The 22612-nt window shown below is 33.8% G+C and overlaps 1 protein-coding gene across 6 annotated transcripts in view; it reads left to right on the plus strand.

Annotated features, from left to right (window-relative positions):
• The window catches only part of ST18 (ST18 C2H2C-type zinc finger transcription factor), a 326074-nt gene that overhangs the window by 93046 nt on the left and 210416 nt on the right, over positions 1 to 22612 (plus strand). For 4 of the 6 annotated variants that reach the window (XM_031946404.1, XM_031946408.1, XM_031946407.1 and 1 more), the window contains exon 3: positions 17766 to 17895. In XM_031946404.1, coding sequence (XP_031802264.1) covers positions 17865 to 17895 — 31 coding nt within the window. In that variant the 5' untranslated portion in view covers positions 17766 to 17864. Of the gene's footprint in view, positions 1 to 11203; positions 11638 to 17765; positions 17896 to 22612 lie in introns of those variants that run through there. The other 2 variants (XM_031946405.1, XM_031946409.1) reach the window with 2 other exon arrangements.

A 22612-nucleotide genomic window follows, 5' to 3' on the forward strand; every position in this document is an offset into this window, starting at 1 on the left:
CTTCTCAATTGGGAAATAGCTGGATAAGTTATGGTATTTGAATGTGATGGGTTTTTATTATTCTATAAAAAATGATAAGCAGGCTGATTTCAGAAAAGCCTGGAAAGATTTACATGAACTGCTACTGAATGAAGTAAATAGAATCAAGAGAACATTGTGCATGTAATAACAAGATTATGTAATGATCAACTGTGATGGATCTTATTATCAACAGTGAAGTGATTCAAGACAATTCCAATAGACTTCTCATGGAAAATGACATTCAACTCCAGAAAGAGAACTATGAAAACTGATTGTGGATCAAAGCATAGTATTTTCACTGTGTTGTTTGTTTGCTTGCTTGCTTGCTTGATTTTTGTTTTTCCTTTCTCACACTTTTTTCCCTTTGATCTGATCTTTTTTTGCTCAGCATGATGAATATGGAAATATATTTAGAAGAATTGCACAATTTAACCTATATTAGATTGCTTGCTATCTTGGGAAGGGGTGATGGAAGAGGTGAGGGAGAAAATCTGGAACACAATGTTTTGCAGAAATGGATATTAAAAAGTATCTTTGCATGAATTTGGAAAAATAAAATTCCATTAATTTTTAAAAAGTGACAGGTAAAATTCCTACAAAAGAAGGGGGGGGGGTCAGCATTAGCTTTTCTCAGTTCCTAGGAATGGACTGTACTATAGGTCATTACAATGTTAATAATAAAAATTCACATTTTTGTATAACTTAAAAGTTTTCAAAGCTCTGTCTTCACAACAACAGTTATCTAAATGAGGTGACAAAAGTAATACTGTCCTTTTTGCTTAGATGAAGAAATTGAGGTTCAGAGATGGAAAGTGATATACATGATCCCATGACTGATAAGCCATAAGACTAAAGGTCTAGAACTGGAAGAAACCTCAGAGGCCATCTAGCTCAGCTCCCTCCTTTTTTAAATGGGACACTAAGGTCAAAGGAAATTGTTACTTTCTCTAGGTCATATAGATAGTGTCAAGATAACATTCAGATTCAAGTCCTATGATTTCAGAAACAGATCTCTTTCTAGGCTTCAATGCTAAATCAGAACTAGGATAAAAATAATTTTCTTGACTCCAAGTCCAAAACTCTATTTGATTTCATCTATTGATTATCCTACATTGCAAGTAAACTTTAGTGGTGAGAATTTTTGGAAGGTTATAACCAATATTCTTAGCAGCATCATTAGTTAATCTGACAATGCATCAAAGATTCCTAAAAAATCCCAGATCTTTATTCTCAAAGAATGTTCTGGTTTGGACTAGTTCTGTGGTCTAAGAATACACTAAATAAAGACCTGAATTACCTGCACAGATTGTTGATTTGTTGTTCAATTGTGTCCAACTCTTTGTGATTCCATTTGGGATTTTTTTTTTGGCAAAGTTACTACAGTGGTTTTCTGTATCCTCTCTATCTCATCTTGCAGATGAGGAAATTGAAGCAAACAGGGTGCAGTAACTTATCCAGGATTTTTTAAGTGTCTGAAGTCTGATTTGAACTTAGTTCTTCCTAACTGCAGGTACTTTCTTTCTCCACTGCATCACTTAGCTGCCTCTGGATTGTTGATTTATAAAACTGCAACTAGTAAGATGTATATTACACTTTAAAGTTGGCATAGAATTTAACATATATTATTTAGTTTGAATCTTACAACAACCCTGTGAAGTAAATAGCATAAGCATTATTGTTCCAAATTTACAAATGACAAAATGAGACTCTGGTAGGTTTACCTGACCACAGTCACATTACTAATGAATAGCAGTGTCTGTCTTAGAATTTAGGTCTTCCTGGCTCTAGGGAAAAAAATATTGACTATACTATATTTTTCCTAATAAATATGTGAGTATAAAACCATAATTTTAGAAGATATTTTTAAATCTTAAAAAAAGAATTCCAAATTCAAGCACTTTTCTTAAAACAAACAAAAAAGCCTAAAAAACTAAACTTAAATGTCTGCCCCACAACAGAACCATTTTGCCACTGTTTTTTCTTATTAATTCTGTAATTTCATCAGAATAGGAAGAAAGAAATTCCATTTACCACTACCAATGGGCAATTAACGTACAATTTATATTCAAAGATTGTCTAGGGTGTGCAGGGGTTACTTGACTTGTCCAGAGTCACATAGTCACTACTTGTCATAAACCCAGAACTTCCTTCCTCTGAGGGCAGCTCTCTATTCACTTTCCAGAAGTATCGAACAGAGTTCACAGATAGAAAACAGCAAAACTCCTGAGTGCTGCCCAAATCAGATTAACATATAATTTGGAAAATAAATAAAAGCACAGTGCAACATGGGTAATATTGATTTTTTTAAGTTTATATGCTGCCACAAGAATGGAGTTCTATTTTAGTGTGACACTACAGTGGTTATGAATACTGTCTCTCAACCAACCCCAATTCATTCACAGTTTAAACATCACAGTTAACATATATCAAAATTAAACAATATACAAGATCTTAGAAATAGAGCATAGTAATGGGAGCATTGAAAAGCCTTTGGTTTGAGAAGACAAATCCCTCTCATTATATAATATTTAGAATCTCCTCATGTATATGTGTTTGTAAGTGCATGGACAACTTGTTTTCAGACTTGTTGCTGCTTTATTTTAACCATCCGAAAAGGCACTGAGTCCTTCAATTGCTTTATGTATCTTATCTCTATTAGTAACACTGATGATATCTATAGCAACCAAGATGCATAATTACTGACTGTGCCATCACCACTCCCATTAAATTGTATGAAAGAAAAATGAAGTCTTTCTCTCCTATATTTCAGATGGTGCAATGCCAGGAGCATGAAAATGTCACAACTGTAGAATGGAAAATATATATGGATGGAATACCTAATGAAGTGCTGAATGACATAGGCAGGGTAGCCAAGGGTCTCCTTGAATTCAGGGGGTAGAATTAACACTTCTTCAATATAATGTAATGTAAGACAGCTAGGAGAAAAGAAATAATAGCATCTCTCCCTCAATCTCCACACCACTCCCCCCATCCTGCTTTTTTTTTTTTTTAATGGCATACTACCCTGCCTGTTCCAGGCTGGGAAAGACTGCAGGTATATAGACCTGACAAGGGACTTTCCATCAAAAGTAGTCTAGCTAAATTCAGAAAGACTTATAAGCAGGCTCTGACCATCAGGTCATAAATTGTTTTGGCTACAGAGACTGATAAAGACCTTTTATTAAGGAGTGGAGGAGTTGCCATCTTTGTCGATGGAGATTGTATCTAGACAAATGAATTCACAAAACTTCTGAAAAATTTTGTTTCTGAAGAATTTCTGAAAAAAAATTGTTTAATCTCACTTTTTAGGACCCCATATGGTGTTTTCTTGGCAAGGATAATTAAAGTGGTTTGCAATGCCCTTCAGATGAGGAAACTGAGAAATATAAGGTTAAGTGACTTATCCAAGATCACACAGCTAGCAATGTCTGAGGCTGAACTTGAACTCGGAAAGAAGAATCTTCCTGATTCCAAGCTCAGCACTTTATCCACTGTACCATGTAGATGCCCAAAGTAAATGTAGTGATCTTTGATAGCAGAGTTTCTGCTCTAAGTTATAGGTGGAAACCAAAATTTGATTTTAAGGAATTAATCTGCCTGAAAAGTAAGATCTAAAGTGCAATAAATTTGACCACATAACTAGTGACTACTGCTAGTAAGGGAGTTTATTACACAATAATGCAAAGTCTAAAAAGTTTATATGTCATATGTTGCATGAACTTCACAACAATCCTTTGAGATTAGTCCCATTTTGTAAGAGAAAACTGAAGGTCAGAGAAGTTAAGTGACTTAGCCAGAGTCATACAACTAGGAAATATGTGAGGTAAATTTAAAAGACTCTATCCCTCTGTCAACTTTACTAGATAATTTGTCAAACATATGTGTTTTTAAAAAATAATAAATCAGAGAGTTTAAAAAATAAAAAAATTACAGTTATGTCTGAGCAACTTAAGCATTGTCACTTAGTAGTTATGTAAATTTCTGGTTTTCCTTATTTGAACTATATTCAGCTGTTCACTAAGAGGTTTGAATAACAGACCAGTATATATGGTCAAAACAGATGTGCAGATTACTTCAAAACCAACTCAGGTGGTGGGTGTCTCCTCAGTGAAATCTGATTCCCCTATTTGGAAATGAACTTTCCTTCTAAAATTACTCATAAGTATTTTGCCTAGTTCATTCCTTTTACATTACATAGTACTTATTTGTATACATGTAACATTACTTCTTATAAGTTTGTAAGCTCTTTGAGGTCAGAGTCAGTATTTTATTTCATCTATTTTATCCACAATATCCAGCAAAATGGTACCCTGAACATTGTAAGGATTTCAAAAAGTGTGATTGAATTGGATTAACATTTCCCATAATAATTCTGAATCTAGGATCTCTTCTATGACCTTTTCTTATAATACAGCATTACAAGGAACAGTCACCTTGAGTTTTCTTATCTGAGAGAGAATTATCCCCATTCTCACCTCACTCAAACACACTGAAACCCCTGATTGATTTGGAGTCACCAGCTCATGTTCTACAGCTTAGAAAAATGACTGTTTGTAACCCAGGTTTTTCCCACTTTAGGCAATTTTCAATTTGGCCTAAATTCATCTTATTTTTGTAACAGAATTTAGGGTCAATTCACTAAAACATTTTTTGATAAGAGTTGTGACCTGAAAAACCATTCTGGAAAGCAATTTGGAACTGTGCACCAAGGGCTATCAAAATGTGCATAACCTTTGATCCAGTGGTAGTGTTTCTACTGGGCTTATATCCCAAAGAGATTCTTTTTTTTTTTTAAATTTTTTTAAAGCATTTGTTTTATTTTATTAATCAAACTAAACACAAGGACACATTAACTCAACATAAAGTCACTTGATTAAAAAGCATAATGAGGTATAAAGAGAAACAGCACATATATATAAGAGGACACTTTTCTATAGATTTTTATACTCTGAGTTGCATATTACATTAATTTGTGTTGGATATACACTTTCTATATGTATTATATTATATTGTGATATAATAGGTTTGGTGTATTGCATGCAGCTCCATTCCAGATGCGATATACTATGCACTCACTCACTCACTTACCACTTTTCTTGTATCCCAAGAAGATCTTAAAGAAGGAAAAGAAAACCACATGTTCAAAAATGTTTGTGGCAGCCCTTTCTGTAGTGGTAAGAAACTGGAAACTGAGTGGATGGCCATCAGCTGGAAAATGGCTAAATAAGTTATGGTTTATGAATGTTTTGTAATATTATTGTTCTATAAGAAATGACCAGCAGGATGATTTCAGAGAGGCCTGGAGACACTTACATGAATTGATGCTAAGTGAAATGAGCAGAACCAGGAAATCATTGTACGTGGCAAGATTATATGATGATCATTTCTGGTTTTCAATAATGAGATGATTCAGATCAGTTCCAATGATCTTATGAGGATGAGAGCCATCTACACCCAGAGAGAGGACTGTAGGAACAGAAGGTGGATCACAACATAGCATTTTCACTCTTTTTGTTGTGGTTTGTTTGCATTTTATTTTCTTTTTCATTTTTTCCTTTTTGATTTGATTTTTGCAGCAAGATAATTGTATAAATATGTATGTATATATTGGATTTAACATATATTTTTACATGTTTAACATATATTGGATTACTTACCATTTAGGTGGGAGGGGAAGAGAAAGGAGGGGGGAATTGGAACACAAGGTTTTGCAAGGGTTAATGTTGAAAAATTATGTTTTGAAAATAAAAAGCTTAATTAAAAAAAGAATTTAGGGTGAATTAATAGTATTAAGCTATTGAGACCATATCACTGCTCTACTTTGGGGGGAGTTATACCATAGAAGAAATGCTTCAATAACAGTTCTTTTTTTAAGTTTTAAAGCACATAAGACTATTATAACTGAACAAGACATTAATAATCGGTAACCTTGTTTTGATCTAAATTGTTAAAGTAGTTTTAACAACTGAGTATAGTCTAAATTGAATTTGATAAGAATTTGAGAGAGCAGAAATAGGTGTGCTCTTCATTATCTTTTATTATTCATTATGTTTTGTTAGATTTTGTACATAGAACAAGTCAGAGGGAAAATGAAGACAAAAATTGGGGATACCTTAATCCTGATGTATTAGAAAATAGCACATACCAAAGATTCTTTCAGATGGACATATTTGAATTAAGTTAAATTATAACTAATATTCATGTGGTATTTTAAAGTTTCAAAAAGCCTTAGAAATATTATTTCCTTTTTTTCCTTTCCATAACAATCCTCTGAGGTAAAGTACAGTTCTCTGCCACTGAACTGTGAGCTTCTTTTAGAATAGGAACTGTCCTTTACTTTTCTTTGTATACAGATACTTAGCACAGTGCCTAAAATATAGTAGGCATTTTATAAATGTTTGTTGACTGAGTATATTCCTATATTATTGTTGAATATTTAAGTAAGTATCTTTATTATATTTTAGCTGAGGAAACAGAAACTGAGAGAGGTTTGTGTGTGTTTTTTTGTTTTGTTTTGTTTGTGTTTGTTTGTTTGTTTTGGTTTTTTGCTGAGACAATTGGAGTTAAGTGACTTGCCCAGGGTCACACAGCTAGGAAGTGTTAAGTGTCTGAGACCACATCTGAACTCAGGTCCTCCTGATTTCAGGGCTGGTGCTGTGCCACCCAGCTGCCCCAACTGAGAGAGTTTAAATAACTTTGCTTGGATTCTAAAACTTAGACATATCTGAAGTGGAATTGGTATCCAAATCTTCCCGACTTGTGTGATGCCTATGAATAATGATAATATAATAATATTAATAACCAATATTTATACAGCACATTATGGCTTGCAAAACACTTTGTGCATATTACCTTTTTTAACCCTCATAATAATCTTCAAATAAGAAAAATAAACATTTATTAAGTACTATCAAGGTGCTAGGCAACAGGAATACAAATAGAAGCAAAAATGCAGTGATTTATACTTGCAAGGAACTAACATCCTAATGGAAGAAATGGCAAGTACATACAAAAATATATACAGTATAGATGATTTTAATAAATAAATATATATACACACACAAAGATATCTATACACATGTATAACAAGCACACAAAACAGTTAAATACAAGGAAATTGGGGGACAAGAGTACTAGTAGTTTCAGGTAGGGTAGGAATTAGGGAAGACTTTAAAAGATGGTATTTGAGCTGTGAAGTGGATTGTATCATTATCACTACTTTATGATTAAGAGGATTGAGAATTAGAGAAGCTAGTTACATAGCCAGCTTCACACAGCTAATACAGGTCTGATGTAGGATTTGAATCTAAGTCCATTATCACCTTTACCACCTACTGGTCCAAGTATCTAGCTCCCTGCTCTGCTCTGCTGCCTTTTAGCATCTTAAATAATTACGGAGTTACTTCTTTTTGCTTAGTACTATGTGAGATACTACAGCAGATTTTTTAAAGTATATGACATCTTCCCTCAAACAAAACATATTCGAGAGACAAGGATAATATAGGATTTATATGAAATGATTATATAAAAGAAAGATTAAAAAACTGTAAGACAGAATAAAATTGCCATACAATATTATGATGTAACAAAATATAAGGTAAAGATGACAAAGGCTTTAGAAGGTCAAAAATGACAGAGCTCAGAACTTGTTGGAAGACATGAGGGAGATGGCTCTTTCTATAGGCATAGAAGAATGACTGTATTTAAATAGGTAGAGGGAAGGAGGACAGGTATTCCCTAACTAGTATGAATAATGACAAAGACAAAATTAGTGTGATGTGCCATGGACAATAAAAAGACAGACCAGGCAAGTAATGACAGTGTGTGAGAGGGAACTGTTGAAGTGATAAATCTAATTGGAGAATTATTGAACTCTAAAGTATCTTTTAAGAGTTCCTTTAAAGGAAGGAATCTTAGAATTAATGAATGAATAAACAAGAATTTATTAAGTGTCTATAATATTTCAGGCAAAGGAAATACAATCAGAAGCCAGTCTATCCTGTACATAATGAATACAATAAAATAAATGTTTATTGAATTAACAATTCCCTGATAGCTCTAGATGCTGCTTAGGAATCTTTCTTCATGAAATAGTTCTTTTTAAAGATGAACAAAATTAGGTTCAGAGAGATTCGCTGACTTGCCTGTGTTACACAGTTAATTTATAGCCAAGTAGGGACTTGGACCCATGTTCCTTGAATCTAAGAGGTGATCATTCCAGTTCTACCATGTTGCTTCCCATTGAAAGTTATGAGCTTCAGGGAATTTGTACATCATCATTTTTGATGTTTATCTGTTTTATTTGTTTTGTTGGGTTTTTTAATCTGTTTGAACATCTAGGTCTCATAGAGACATAGAGGGCCAGGCCTGTAGTCAAGAACTTACCTTTATGAGTTCAAATCTGACCTCAGAAATTTACTAGCTATGTGATCTTCAGCAAATCACTTGATTCTGTTTTCCTCAGTTTCTTCATCTGTAAAATAAACTGGAGAAGAAAATGGCAAACCACTCAAAGATCTTTGCAAAGAAAACTCCAAATGGAATCATGAAGAAACAGATTTGACTGAAACAACTAAACAACAAAATTAATCTGTTTGCTTTTCTTTCCAATCCAAGGATGCTATAAATTGTACTTTCATCTGACCACTAAGCATATATCGTTTTTTGAATGTGTGTAATGTAAAAATGAAGATAAGTCAGTGCAGCCAAGAAATTTGCATGTTATGTTTTGGCTTGCATTATCCAGTCAAGGATCATGTCAAGTTGAGGAAATTACATTGTCCCAAATTTTCTCCAATAAGACATCACAGTAGATTATGTGGCTGCCACCACTCATCACACTGCAGCTGCTACCCTGTTTTGTTTGAAGCTCTCTCAAACTCCATGGAAGTGAGACAGGATATAGAACATGCTCAGAGGCAGGTTGGATTAATGATAATAAGGAGGTATATTGAGCATCCAATGAAGAGACAGATATAACTGGTGGTGCAAAGCCAAGCAAACAAAAATGATTTCTATTTGATCTGTTATACTTTATTGGAGCTTGTCACTTTCTGTCTGAAGGGAGAAAGGCGGGTGATTTTGACCTCAATAGTGGTTTTGATCTCCACATTACCCCTTAAGTTGTCTATTTTTGACCTTATAATATGGTACTCAAAGAGCTTGTCTTTCCATTTTCAAAATATATATATTGTGCCACATTTACCAGGGGGATCTAGGATTTCTAGACAGAGAAAATGAAATTTTGAGCTTTGTTATGGTAGTCTTGTACCTTCAGGTAAAACCTCCTGGCAGATATTTCAAAAGGATTCATAATTCTGTGGCTGTATACAAATGATCCATTTTGTTAATATGAATTCCTGGAGTCATTAAAATTTTTTTCCCTCTGCTTCAGAGTAGTTTATTACTTAGAGTGGAAAAAAAAAGGCAGCTTAAAGCCAGGTAAAGGAAGAAAGCTGACAAAAACATAAATTAGAGGAAGAACTTAATTTAAAAAGTGTCAAAAAGGATAGATAGTCTTAGTTCAATAATAAAGCCTGGTTCAAGAGCCTTCTATCTTTAAATAAAACGTTCAAGCACTCTATTACCTGTATACAACCAATCTTTGATTTCCAATCTAAGTCTATTTTTGCTCCTCATGATTAGCATACAAATGCAAAGAGGAAAAAATGGGAAAAAAATGGCTACATGGATGACGATTAGGACATGCCTTTGACTTTAATGTAAGTGGTTTGTCAGGTCTAGAGAAATGATGTGAAGTCTTTGTTGCACCGGAGAATTTTGAGGAGTAAATCTTGTCAAAAGTAATTTAGTGATCTTCTTTTGTTTGCCTCTAAAGTTCACTATGTGTGCCTCAAGCATGTAAGCATATCTTTGTTTTTAAAAGAGATGAAGCCTCAAATGATCTACCAATACAGTCAGACTCTATTATGTGGGAGTTGATGGAGATCTTTGATATGGAAATGTGCAAGTTCAGGTAGTTTTCCTAGTTTAGCTAGAAAGACCTGGGCTTAAATCTCACTGTAAACATTAGCTGTGTGACATTGGGGAGGTCATTCAACCTCTATCTGCCTAAATTATCTCATCCATAGAATAAAAAGGAATAAAATTTCTTCCCAAGATTGTTGTGAGAATCAAATTATATATACAATAACTTTGTAAATCTTCAATATATATAAACCATGTTTATAACAATATATATAATTTAATATAATGTATATGATATAATAATGGTTCATATGACATGTAAACCATTATTGTTATCAGCATTATTATTATTACCTAAGACCAGAATAGATATTTCAACTCAGAATAATTGAGAGACTGAGACTACTACTTATCTAGAATCATGAAAAAAAAAAAGTGGCCCTTAGGCAACAAAATGCTCAGAATCTTTGTGAGTCACTAACTGGAATTAACTGCCGCACTAAGGAGGAAAGGCATAATCACTGTGGAGAGTCTTTTGAGCCAGGCAGAAAGAAAAGAACTGCTGTCTCATTTTTTTAAATTAAAATTTAGCTTTAATTAAGGGCAGCTAGGTGGTGCTGTGCATAGAACACCAGCGCTAAAGTCAGGAAGACCTGAGTTCAAATGTGGTCTCAGACACCTAATACTTCCTAGCTGTGTGACCCTAGGCAAGTCACTTAACCCCAATCCCCTCAGAAAAAAAAAAAAAAAAGGAAGAGCTTATCTATTTTGTCTGCAATAGAAAAAAGAGAGTTAGCTGTCTCATTTTTTAAAATTAAAATGAAAGCTTATCTATTTTGCCTATAATGGAGAAAGAAATCATGTTGGCATTAAATGAGGCAGTCCAGTCAATAATCAGGAAGATCTGAGTTCAAATCCAAGCCTCAAATACTTCCTATTGTTTTACCCTATGCAAATCAATGAACTTCTCTATCCATTTCTTCAACTGAAAATGGGGACAGTAATAGCACCTATTTCTAAGGTGGTTACAACAGTCAAATGAAATAACATTTATCATATGTGAGCACAGTATCTGGAATATAGTAGTTATTTAATAAATGCCTATTTCCTTCCTTCCTTGAAACTTCACATTTAAAAAGTGAAATAACTAGAACTTTAATGCCTTAATGTTGATACCTACCACTTTATAATAACAATAATAATAACCCATATTTATATAACATTTTAAGGTTAGCAAATAACTTTTTATATATCATCTCATTTTATCTTCCCAACAACCCTGGGCAATAGAAAATGAATGCAGAAAGAGGTTAAATGATTTGTCAAAGGTCATATAATTAGGAAATATCTGAGTTAGAACTCAGCTCCATTCTGATTCCAAACTCACAACTCCATCCATTACTCTACCCAGTAAAATAACTGACTGGAACTATTATCTCCCCCTCTTGCCCTTTACATATGAAGAACCAGAGGTTCTTGGGATTGCCCATGGCTATGTACTTAGTAAATGTCAGAGGCCAGATTTGAACGGAGAAATTTTGTATTTCAAGTACAACATTCCATCTTCCGTATCCACCATTCAGCCTCCAGTGATTTTATCAGGAAGGATACGCCAGATAGATCCCAGCTCTACATTCCAACTCTCTGATGGCTTGTCACTGTTACTCCTGAAGCAGCCCTAAATTTAAGGTAACAGATACTTTCTTTCCCTGTTATATGTGTGTGTTTAAGCAGCATGTTTGTGGGGAGGCTAAGACCCTCCAGGGAGAGGCCTTTTAGAAATATATAGGTTAGATTGTAGCTTCTGTGGCTGCTGACTGATGGCCCCATTTAAATCAGAGGCAGTTATTATGCATGAAACCACTCAGGCATCATTTGTTTCAGGGAGTTCAACCAGTCAATTTTTCAGTTCTGTTCCAGTTCAGGGTCAGCTGTGAATAAAGCATTCCAGGCCGACTCCATTTTGGCCCAATAATGCTTCCTAACTAATTTGAACCAAATTAGTTTAAAAAGTATCACAATTATAATGTGCGAAAGTGCCCTTTCCTAGTGCCTCAACAATAGCCCCTAAGAGACCAGTCTGCCAGTTCACATCACATATGTGAGTGGGGTGTGAATGAAGTTTAAACAAGCACTTTGTGCCACCCTAAGCCAAGCTTTGTAGAAGGCTCACTCAGGGGTCAGGCACTGAAAGCACCAAAAGTGTGAACAGCCTGCAGAAGGAAGGGCAAGTTCACAAGGTGCAAATGTGACTACAGAGCTGAATAGGATGGGTCATTGTTTCAAGTAGCAAGTCAGTTTTTAGTCCAACTTTTTCACTGGAACTTTATAGTACTTTTTCCTCCCCTCCCTCTGTTCTGGTATAGTTAATTAATCAGACTTAGAAACAGATTTCCCAATATAATTGCAGTTCAAAAAAAAAAGAATAATATATTATTTTAGCTTGGCTAAAAATAATATATAAGCTTGAGTGTCAAAGAACTAGAGTGAAAGAAACAAAATGAAGTTCACATAATTTATCTGGGGGTAGGCTTTTCCATACTATATACGTAACAAGGCTTAATTTAGGGAGTTTTAATTGGTAGTGCCAGAAATCATTTCGTGGGATACTTGAGTATCACGTAATAGTGCACTAATGGCAAAAATACCTACAGGCATTTACTACTCCATATATTTAATAAGCATCTATTATATAATACTATGGGATAGGTCAATGACACAGCAAATAGAGTACTAGATCTGGAGCCAAGTAGATTCATCTTCCTGAATTCAAATCTGGCCTCAGGCACTTCGTAGCTCTTTAATCCTGGGCAAGTTACTAACCCTATTTGCCTCATTTTCCACATCCCTAAAATAAGTTGGATAAGGAAATAATAAGTCTCTCCAACATCTGTGCCAGCACATCAAGTGGGATGAGGAATAGGACACAACTGAAATATTCAACAAAAATAGCAATGAATTAAATAATTATATACTTTAGTACTTAATGATTTCAATGTAAAGATAGTTATAGGGAAGAATGATAAGTCAATATGCTGGAAAACATATTTAGTAGTAAGTAATGAGAGGTGGAAGTCTTCTGCATATATTTATCATGGATACTTCCTTTAAGAAGAAACTAGGAAGATACTGGATATGGAAAGTACTAAGCAATATTATCCCTCCAAAAAATTGAAATTGTATATATTTCAACAGATAGGAAATAACTGGTAGCTAATATGGGAATTATTTCTGAAATAGCTGTGTGAGTCCAGCCATATAGTCAAATTACTGATTTCCTAGCAAAAAGATCAAAATAGATACCAATTTAGAAAAACAAAAATGAATTTTGGCATCCTACTGAGGAAACTTCATCTGATCTCTCCAGATAAATTGTTTATACTACCACAACCACTAAGAGGAAAATGGATTAAAAAAACAGAAATTGACATAAATTATCACTATTTCATGAGGAACTTTAACAAATATAAATCAGTAATCACACTAAAGAGAACAAAATATCCTAGAAAATACCTCAGTCAGTAGAAACTTGATTTTTTTTTGCTTGCCAACCAAAAAGATATGGCATCCAAGGACCATATTTGTGGAAAATATAAATTTAATTTTATAAAATCTTCATGGAAGATGATGGACAATATTGAATTTTAAAATAATGAAAAATACAGAGCCTAATAAAAACAGAAATATTGGCAAGAGATACAACTAAACCCAATCATTCTAAAAATATTCAAAAATGAAATAGAAAGAACATAGAATAAATGAAAAATAAGAAAAAGTTATGTAAAGATTTCTATGTTTTTTCTTCTTTAAGTCATCATTTATCCTAAATAGAAAGAAATAATATCAAAAACAGTAAAAAAAAAAAAAAGTAGCAGGGTCAGACCAAAAATATAGAGAAATTATCTGTAGTGAAGACAGCACAATTTTGAAGACACTGAGGGATTTCTTTTAAAAAATGGGTAAATGTCAAATGACCTAGGGACAAAACAGACATTATTAACACTACAGAAAGGGGATCAAATGGACAATTTTAACTACGACCTATCTCTATAAAACTTTGATGACAATAAACCTATATTACACAAAGCATTGTAGATTCAATTTTCAGAAAAGAACAGGCAATATTTCTCAAATGACACTATTGTAGATCACATCCTTTTAAGGAAATATTATTTCATAAATTTAATATTAAATATGAATACTATCAACTAATGTTTAAGAATTACATTTAATTAATTCCTATCATGAATATTATAATTTTTCAGTTACTCCATGTCCCCATGAGCATTCTTTATTTATCTCATTCATTCATATTTTTTTAAGCATGATTATAGTTAGCAAATACTTCATTGTTTTGTTTCAGCATTTTTTACTTTGCATTATTTCACTATGGTCTTTACCAGCTTTTTTGTATTCCTCATGCTTATCAGTTTAAATAGTATTTCCAATATATTATTGTGCAACCATTTATTTAATCACCCTCTTATTGTTGGACATTTTGGTTGTTTCCAGAATTTTGCAAACACATAAGATGCCAGCAGACCACATTTTTATAATCACTCAGTTCACTAAAAGGTCTAGAGAATACAAACTCCCACTGCTAATTGTTGACTATGAAAAAAAATTATTTAATAGAGCAAAATACAAACTAAAAGCACCTTCAGCAACAAGGCATCAATCTTGCATATTTCAAAACTATACATAATTATATGAAAATGTAACAATAGATATAACTTTGTTCAGTGATTAATACCAAATGAGACATAAAAATAGGAGATAAATACTAGCCAATGGTATTTACAACTCTCATGAAGAATTACAAGGCTTTCTCTAAATGGGAGAGGCAATCTGTATAGTGGGAGATTTCTTTGAGTTGATTGCATTAAATCCTGGAAAAGTATAGGACCTCCCAAAGAAGATTAATAATTATTCAGATGAGTTTGGCTTTACTATTTTGACAATAGTATCTGGAAAACTAAATGAATGGAAAGGGTTTTTAGACTATGAGATCTTAGTTGTATGGACAGCTCAGAGAGTTCATTTATCTGTACCTATATTTTAGATAAACACTGTGGTTGAACAATGTGCTGGACCTAAAATTGGAAAGGAGGATAAAAATGGGTTGAATTATTGCCTTTGTCTCTTCTGATAGGATATAAGTTCCTAGAGAGCTCAGCACTTATACTACATGGCACATAGAAACATTTATAAAATGATTCTTGACCTGATGAGATTGTTTCATTTATTGTCTTTGTATTCCCACCATGCAGTAAAGTGGATGGGAATGTATAATAGGGGCTTAATAAATGCTCACTGATAATTCTATCCCTGAAAGAAAAATCCATCTTTTAAAAATCTCTTCTTTTTCCTCCTCTTTTACCTCTTCTTTTACCTTTTCTTTGTCCTTCTCTTTCTTCTTCTCCTCCTCCTCCTCTTCTTCATCTTCATCATCTTTTCCCTTTTTTTATGAAAACATATTTATTTATTTATTTATTTTGGTTGTTTCCAGAATTTTGCAAACACATAAGATGCCAGCAGACCACATTTTTATAATCACTCAATTCCTATGTGCCAGGCATTGTCCCATGTGCTGGAGAAATGCAAAAGAGATGACAGCACGCATAACAAATTAGTGTCCAGTGATGGATATTTGGGGCTGGATCAGCAGAGATAGTGTAATCAATCTATAAGAAACTGATCAACACATACTTGCCATGGAGAGTAGTATTGATTTGATTGCTAATTCCATAGCCAGAAGTAGAAAGGAAGTGGTAAGAGAAGGCATAAGAGGTAGCAAAGTATGAAGATAGCAAGAGAGTAGCAGTGTGACAAGTCTGAGTTGGACTAAATATGAAAAACTCCCACCAATTGGGAGTGCAAGGCTCCTGGCAGGGAAAGGAGAAGTTTTGTAATGAATCTGTCATAGGTCACCACGGACTCCAAGAACTAAAATTGTAGGTACCAAATGGGCAATGGTAAGGAACATAATAGGATAAGCATTATGAAACATCTTATCAATAAAGAATTGTTCAAGAGAAGTGACATAAAATTTATTTTCCAAAAATATTAATGATCTGAGAGATTAACTCCTCATGGAACAACAAAAAGAAATAAATAATAGAATGGACAGCTGTTCCATGTATATCTGCACAATTTCAAGAGGTCTAGAGTAAAGACTCCAGTGTGTTGGATGGACCTTGTGGAATATTTATGGGAGAACATGAACATATGAGAAAGAACTATCATCTGCATCACCAGAATAGTTGACTGTATCAATGAAATCACAAATCCAGAAAAGTAGCTACTAGATAGACACATGCACAGATGTGTGTGAACACAAACACACAGACACACAGACACACACACAAACCATATTTTTGATACTTCAGAGTCTAGATTTTAGGGTCCTTTGCTTCATCCTACAGATATTGCCCAGGATACCAAAAGATGAATCTATTTTGCTTAAGAAATATGCCAACCAATGCATAAGAAAAAAGGCCATAATCACTGCATTGTACTCAGATTCCATATCTGAGATTTTCATCCTTTATTTGTAAGGAGGGGGTAGAGTTGATTGACAACCTAATTTCTAAACATTAGTGTCTCAGAAACACAAAACCAAAGCTTTTTGTTTGTTCACTTGTGGAATGAGGTTTTGTGGATGAGCCCTATCATTTAAAAACACTCGATTGTAAAGCTGAATAAAAGTAAAAACAATTAAACTCAATAGACACACATTGGAGTTAAATGCCTTCTTCAGTATTCTCAGTGATCACTGAAGAGAATGTTGAGCCAAAACATTTCCCTATAGAAAAATGTGTCTGTAGCTTATTCATTTTATGTTAATAACCTGCTATAATCAAAAGTGTGCAGATCCTGCTAGATAGCAAATACCTAGACCTGTTAAAGGCAATTGGTTACATGGATTGATTGTAAAATAATGATATTTACCAGGATCACATCGCATTACCAACTCACCTCAACCCCCCCCACTGCAGGCAATGCCTAAGTGCAGTATTTTTTCATTGTTTACTTTCTTAACTATCATGTGGGCATATTCTTTATATTTTCAATGCAACTAGTTTTGTTTGTCTTAGCCTTGTCATATGACTTGCTACCATCTGCTTCCAAACACTAGCACATTTTAGATAAGTGATTTTTTTGTCTAAATGAAAACAAAGTAGTCTATTACAGAACTGAAAGAGGTAGTGCTTTAAGCATTATTTGGACATAAAATGAAATTTACCCAGTTGCAATAGAACCCATATTAGAGATGGTATGAGAGAGACATTTTTTTCTGAAAGAATTAATAATGATTTTCAACATTTTCAGGAAATAAAAGTAAGGTTTGTATACATTTTATCTATTACATAAACACTACCATAAATAGAGTGAGACTGCATTAATATTAATAAAATTGAGAAAAGGGGGTTAAAGCTAAAGGAAATATAATAAGCATGGTTTTATTTGCAAATCAAAAGATGGAAAGTGTAGGCATATATTGTCCCCAAAAAAGATCATCAGCAGCAGACCTTTAATCTAAACTAAAGTGCACTAAAGCAAAAGAAGTATAATTAAGGCTGAATAAATATTCATCACCTGTATTATTATACTCTACTGTAAAGGAGGAGAAAAGAAAACCACATTAAAATTCAAGTTAACTCTTCTACTAATCTACCTTCTATCCTCTTTTGTTAGATATTTAAGCCATGAGTTGAAACATTAATTTTTTTTATTTTTAAACACAAAGCAAAACAAAAACTCTCTAAAACTCTAGTTCCCTCCATAACTCAGTATATAATATTTCTTAATTTCAGGGGACTCTGTTTGTTGCTGGTGTGGATTTGTGATTTAGTCAGTCTGAATTTACCTCTGCCTATCTACAATCTTAGAAAATTGCCTGGAGATACCAAGAGATGAAGAGGCTCTTCTATAGTCATACAGCAGGTAAGTGACAGAGGTTTTCCTTATTCCAAGATCAACTTTCAATCCAGGACACCACATTCATCCATTCTCTTTTCTAATTTTAACTTGGTCTGAATTTTTCAGTTCTTCCTTTGTGTGTTTTCATATCAATAACTTTTCTAGAAACTGCTTATTATTTTGTAGAGATAGTAGTGCCCAGTGGGCTCAGAATCAGGATGATCTAATTTAAAAGCTCCTTCTTTCACCAGGAGAACTCTAGGCTTCTAAATAATTCAAATAACACACTAAGACTTACCTACCAACTCATAGGAGTAACCCACATAGATGGGTTTTAAAATCACAGATATTTGACATCTTTGTATACTATTTTTATTAAAGCTTTTTTTTTCAAAGCAAATGCATAGATCATTTTTCAACATTGACCCTTGCAAAACCTTGTGCTCCAAATTCCCCCATCCCCATCCCCATATCCTTCCCTACAGGAAAAGTAATCCAATATATGTTAAACATGTGCACTTCTTCTATACATATTTCTAAAATTATTGTGCTGCACAAGAAAAATCAGATCAAAAAGGAAAAAATGCAAAAGAAAACAAAGTGCAAGCAAATAACAACAAAAAGACTGAAAATACTATGTTGTAATCAACACTCAGTTCCCCTAGTCCTCTCTCTGGGTACAGATGGTTCTCTTCATCACAAGACCATTGGTACAGTCCTGAATCATCTCATTGCTAAAATTAGCCATATCCATTAGAATTGATCATTGCATAATCTCGTTGTTGCCATGTACAATGATCTCCAGATTCTGTTCATTTCATTTAGTATCAGTTCGTGTAAGTCTCTCCAGCTTCTCTGAAATCATCCTGCTGATCATTTCAGGGCTTCCACAAACATTTTTGCACAATTGAGTCCCTTTTCCTCCTTTATGTTCTCTTTTAGATACAGGCCCAGTAGAGACACTGCTGGAGCAAAGGATATGCAGTTTGTTAGTCCTTTGGCATAGTTCCAAATTGCTCTCCAGAATGGTTGGATCATTTCACAACTCCACCAACAATGGATTAGTGTCCCAGTTTTCCCACATCCCCTCCAACATTTGTCATTATCTTTTTCCGTCATCTTAGCCAACCTGAGAGGTGTGTTATGGTACCTCTTAATTTGTATTTCTCTAATTAATAGGGATTTAGAATACCTTTTCTTTCTTCTTTTTTTTTATTAAAACTTTTTACTTTCAAAGCATTTGCATGGATAATTTCCTGCTATGGCTTTCTTACCAGGATGTTCTCTATACTAATGAAGTCACAAGTTCTAATCCCATCTTTGCCTAGTAGCTGAAGCAAGAAAAAAGAAATAGTAGGGATTATATTCTTTTTTTTTTTTCTTACACAACAAAGCATAAGAGTTCATCTTCAGGGATGTGATTTACTGGAATTGAATTCAAGTGGTAATTTGTCATGTGTCATGGGGACCTGGGTAACAATGTTAACACAGAAAGAACATATCTTAGGATAACTCTATATTTGGAAAACAGAAAAGTATTAGACCCATACAAGGTATAAAGTTAAGGGAATAAACATTTATTTACAATTGCCATTATGTGCTAAGTGTTTTACAAATGTTATCTCATTTATCCTCACAACAATCCTGCAAGGTGGATGCTATTATTATCTCCATTTTACAGTTGATGAAACAGAGGTGAAACAATTTTCCCATGGCTAGTAAGCACTTAATTCTGGATTTGAATTCGGGTCTTCCTGACTCCTGATGCTCTACCAACTGAACTATCTACCTGCTCATTTAAAATCATTGAATCATAGGCCCGGAGCTAAAAGGAACTTCAGAAGTCATTTAGTCAAACTCTCTCAGTATATAAATGAAAAGCACATGGCAATTAATTGATTTTTCCAAGGTTTCACAAGTAGTTAGCATCAGATGGAGGATTTGGTATTATAATCATCAAATCTTAGCTCAATGAAAGCCTCTCTATAGGGGAACTAAAATGATAATATAATCCTGTCCCAAAATGTCTATTTATAATGATCTAAATTAATACAGAGACAGGGTTTAGATACTCTTGAGAAATGTATAGCTAATATGTCCATTAAACTGTCTCTCTCAAACATCATATGCCTCAAACAAGCTTTTGGAAAGTGCTGGATCCCAGACAACTTATTGTTAAATTCTCTGAGTGTCCAGCGTGCCAATATTCTGTGTTGTTGATTAAAGAAGGATCCATATGCTGTAGATACAAGTCTTGCAGGAGACAGAATTGGCATTCTGTTGTGAAAGTTTAAGAGTCTGCCTTGCATTCTTGCCCAGATGGAAGGCCAGCCCACTTCCGCTTGGATGGGGGCCAGAGGGGTGCCTGTGGGTAAGGACAATGTTTTCATTAAAAAGAAGCTTTGAATCTGCTCAAGCATGTGGGCAAGTACTTGGTTGGGACCCCAGAATTTTGTACATATAGCATGGAAGATAAAACTTTGGTCTCTGAAAATTAAAGGGCAGGTGTTAGCAATCAACTGCCTTGACCATAAAAGAAACATACTATGATCTCTGAAGAATTTCAGATTTTGAATAGAACTGCATCCTTATAGGTTCATAAGGATGAATTGTCTGCTAAATGCACCATCAAATAACCTATGATAAGGGATAATTATTTTGATTGTTGTTAATAATAATAATAATCAACATCTTTTTTATTTATTTAAAGTTTGCTTTAAGGAATTAGCTCTTTTGAGATAATAACCCTGTACAGAATGTGCTATAGTTACTATTTATTATCCACAAATTTTGCAGATAAGGAAACTGAGGCTTTGGAAGCTAAATGATTTGGCCATGATTACAGACTCATGAGTATAATTTTTGACCTGCGTCTTAGTGAATTCAAGACTAGCACTCCACCTTTGCTACCTTACTGCTTCTGTGTAGTAATGTCCAATTATATGTTTTCACATGCCTATACTCCAGACCAGTGGCTCTCAAACTTTTGTTTTCAGTATCTTTATCCTATTAAAATTATTGAGGATCTCTCCAAAGAGTTTTTGTTTATCTGGATTATATTTATAGACATTTACTATGTTGGAGATAAAAACTATTTTTGAATTTGTAGACCCTCTAAAAGGGTTTCAGGAATCCCCAGGATTCTCTTGAGAACCACTGCTCTAGACTGATGGCAATTTTAGGACGGTGTATTCAAGCTGAAGTTCAACTGCTTCTTAAATCCTCTCCTAGTTAGAGAGTGTGAACCAGTTTCATTAGCATACAGGAGCTTATTTGTTTTCCTGTTTGTTATTGCTGGAGGAAATGTAGCAATTCAAATAATAGCTTTTACAAGTTATGTAGATATAAATTAAAAAGAAAGGAGGCTAGGAGGTAGTTCTGTTTTATAGTATCTGGGATAATATTAGCTGACATTTATAGAGAATTTTAAGGTTGCAAAGTGCTTTATATACAATGTCTTATTCTTTACAACTACCTTATGAAATATATTATTATTACCTTACTACTTTGATGATTTCAGGCAGGTCACTGAACCTGTACAAGCCTCTTGTTTCCTCTGAGGATGAGGAATGAGGAGTATCTGAGTAATGAGAGTGTTGAGTTAGAAGGTATATGTCCCCTTTAGGTCTAAATCAATGATCCTATAATCCTACTGTAAGTGTGGGGTTGAAGGGTAATTAATTTAATGAATTACTCAATCATCCATCCTCACAATAACTAGAAAGATATTCTACATTTAATCCCTCCATCAGATTAGAACACCTCTAATGAATAAATAAAATACTTAAATTAGGTAGGGAAAATACTTAATCAGTTTCAAAGGAATGAAAGCCATTGAATTAAATGAAATGATAATATACAAAAAAAATAATTAAGATTGGTTAAAGAGTCACAGTCATATTCTATGGTATTGGGATAAAATTTCCAATCAAGCATCCCAATATTGGGCCAGGCCATTGGGAGAAGTTTTAGCTAAGCTCCTGAGAGAGAATCAACTGGTTAATGAGTAAAGAAAAGAGAAAGATCTAGATCCCAATGCTACTAGACCAATGGTTTTTACTAAACTACTTTAGTAAATAATTGTTTCTAAAAACTGCTTAAGTTTTGCTCTCTTTATCTAAGACAAGTTTCAGCTCAAATGCCACCTCACCCTTTTAACTTTCCCTGATCTCCCCAGTTGATAGTGTTTTCCTCCTCCTCAAATATGCCCTAAAGCAGGTAGACTCCCCATTCCCATCAGTCTAGATCTTGTATATTTGTCTGCACTTTTATATATCCATTCAGTCTGATATAAACTACTTTAATATTGGGATTATCTCATTTTATCTTTTATTCCCTAAAACTAAATCATTTCACATAGTAGGTATTATTATCAATGGTAGTTAAATAAAATTTATTTGAATTTGAGATATAGAAGGCTTTTCTTTTTTGATGTAGAAAAAAGTACACAAGTCTATCCTACCAAACTTGTGTAATTAATTAGGAAAGTTGTCAGGCAGGTCTAACAGTTCCTTGCCAAAGAAAGTCATATTACCTGAGTAAACTGCTTGCACTAAAAACATATGCTACTGTCAACTGGATACTCATTTTTACTTGGTAATCTTTTTTTAAAAATTATTATTATTCCTTCATTATATTTTCTGGCACATACAGTTGTTTCAAATGTTTTACCCTCAGGCTGTATACAATTCCTGAGCTTCTTTATAAAAAAGGACATTTGTGAGAAGATGGAGTCTTCCAT

Source organism: Sarcophilus harrisii, chromosome 1, assembly GCF_902635505.1.
Source record: "Sarcophilus harrisii chromosome 1, mSarHar1.11, whole genome shotgun sequence".
Taxonomy (NCBI): domain Eukaryota; kingdom Metazoa; phylum Chordata; class Mammalia; order Dasyuromorphia; family Dasyuridae; genus Sarcophilus; species Sarcophilus harrisii.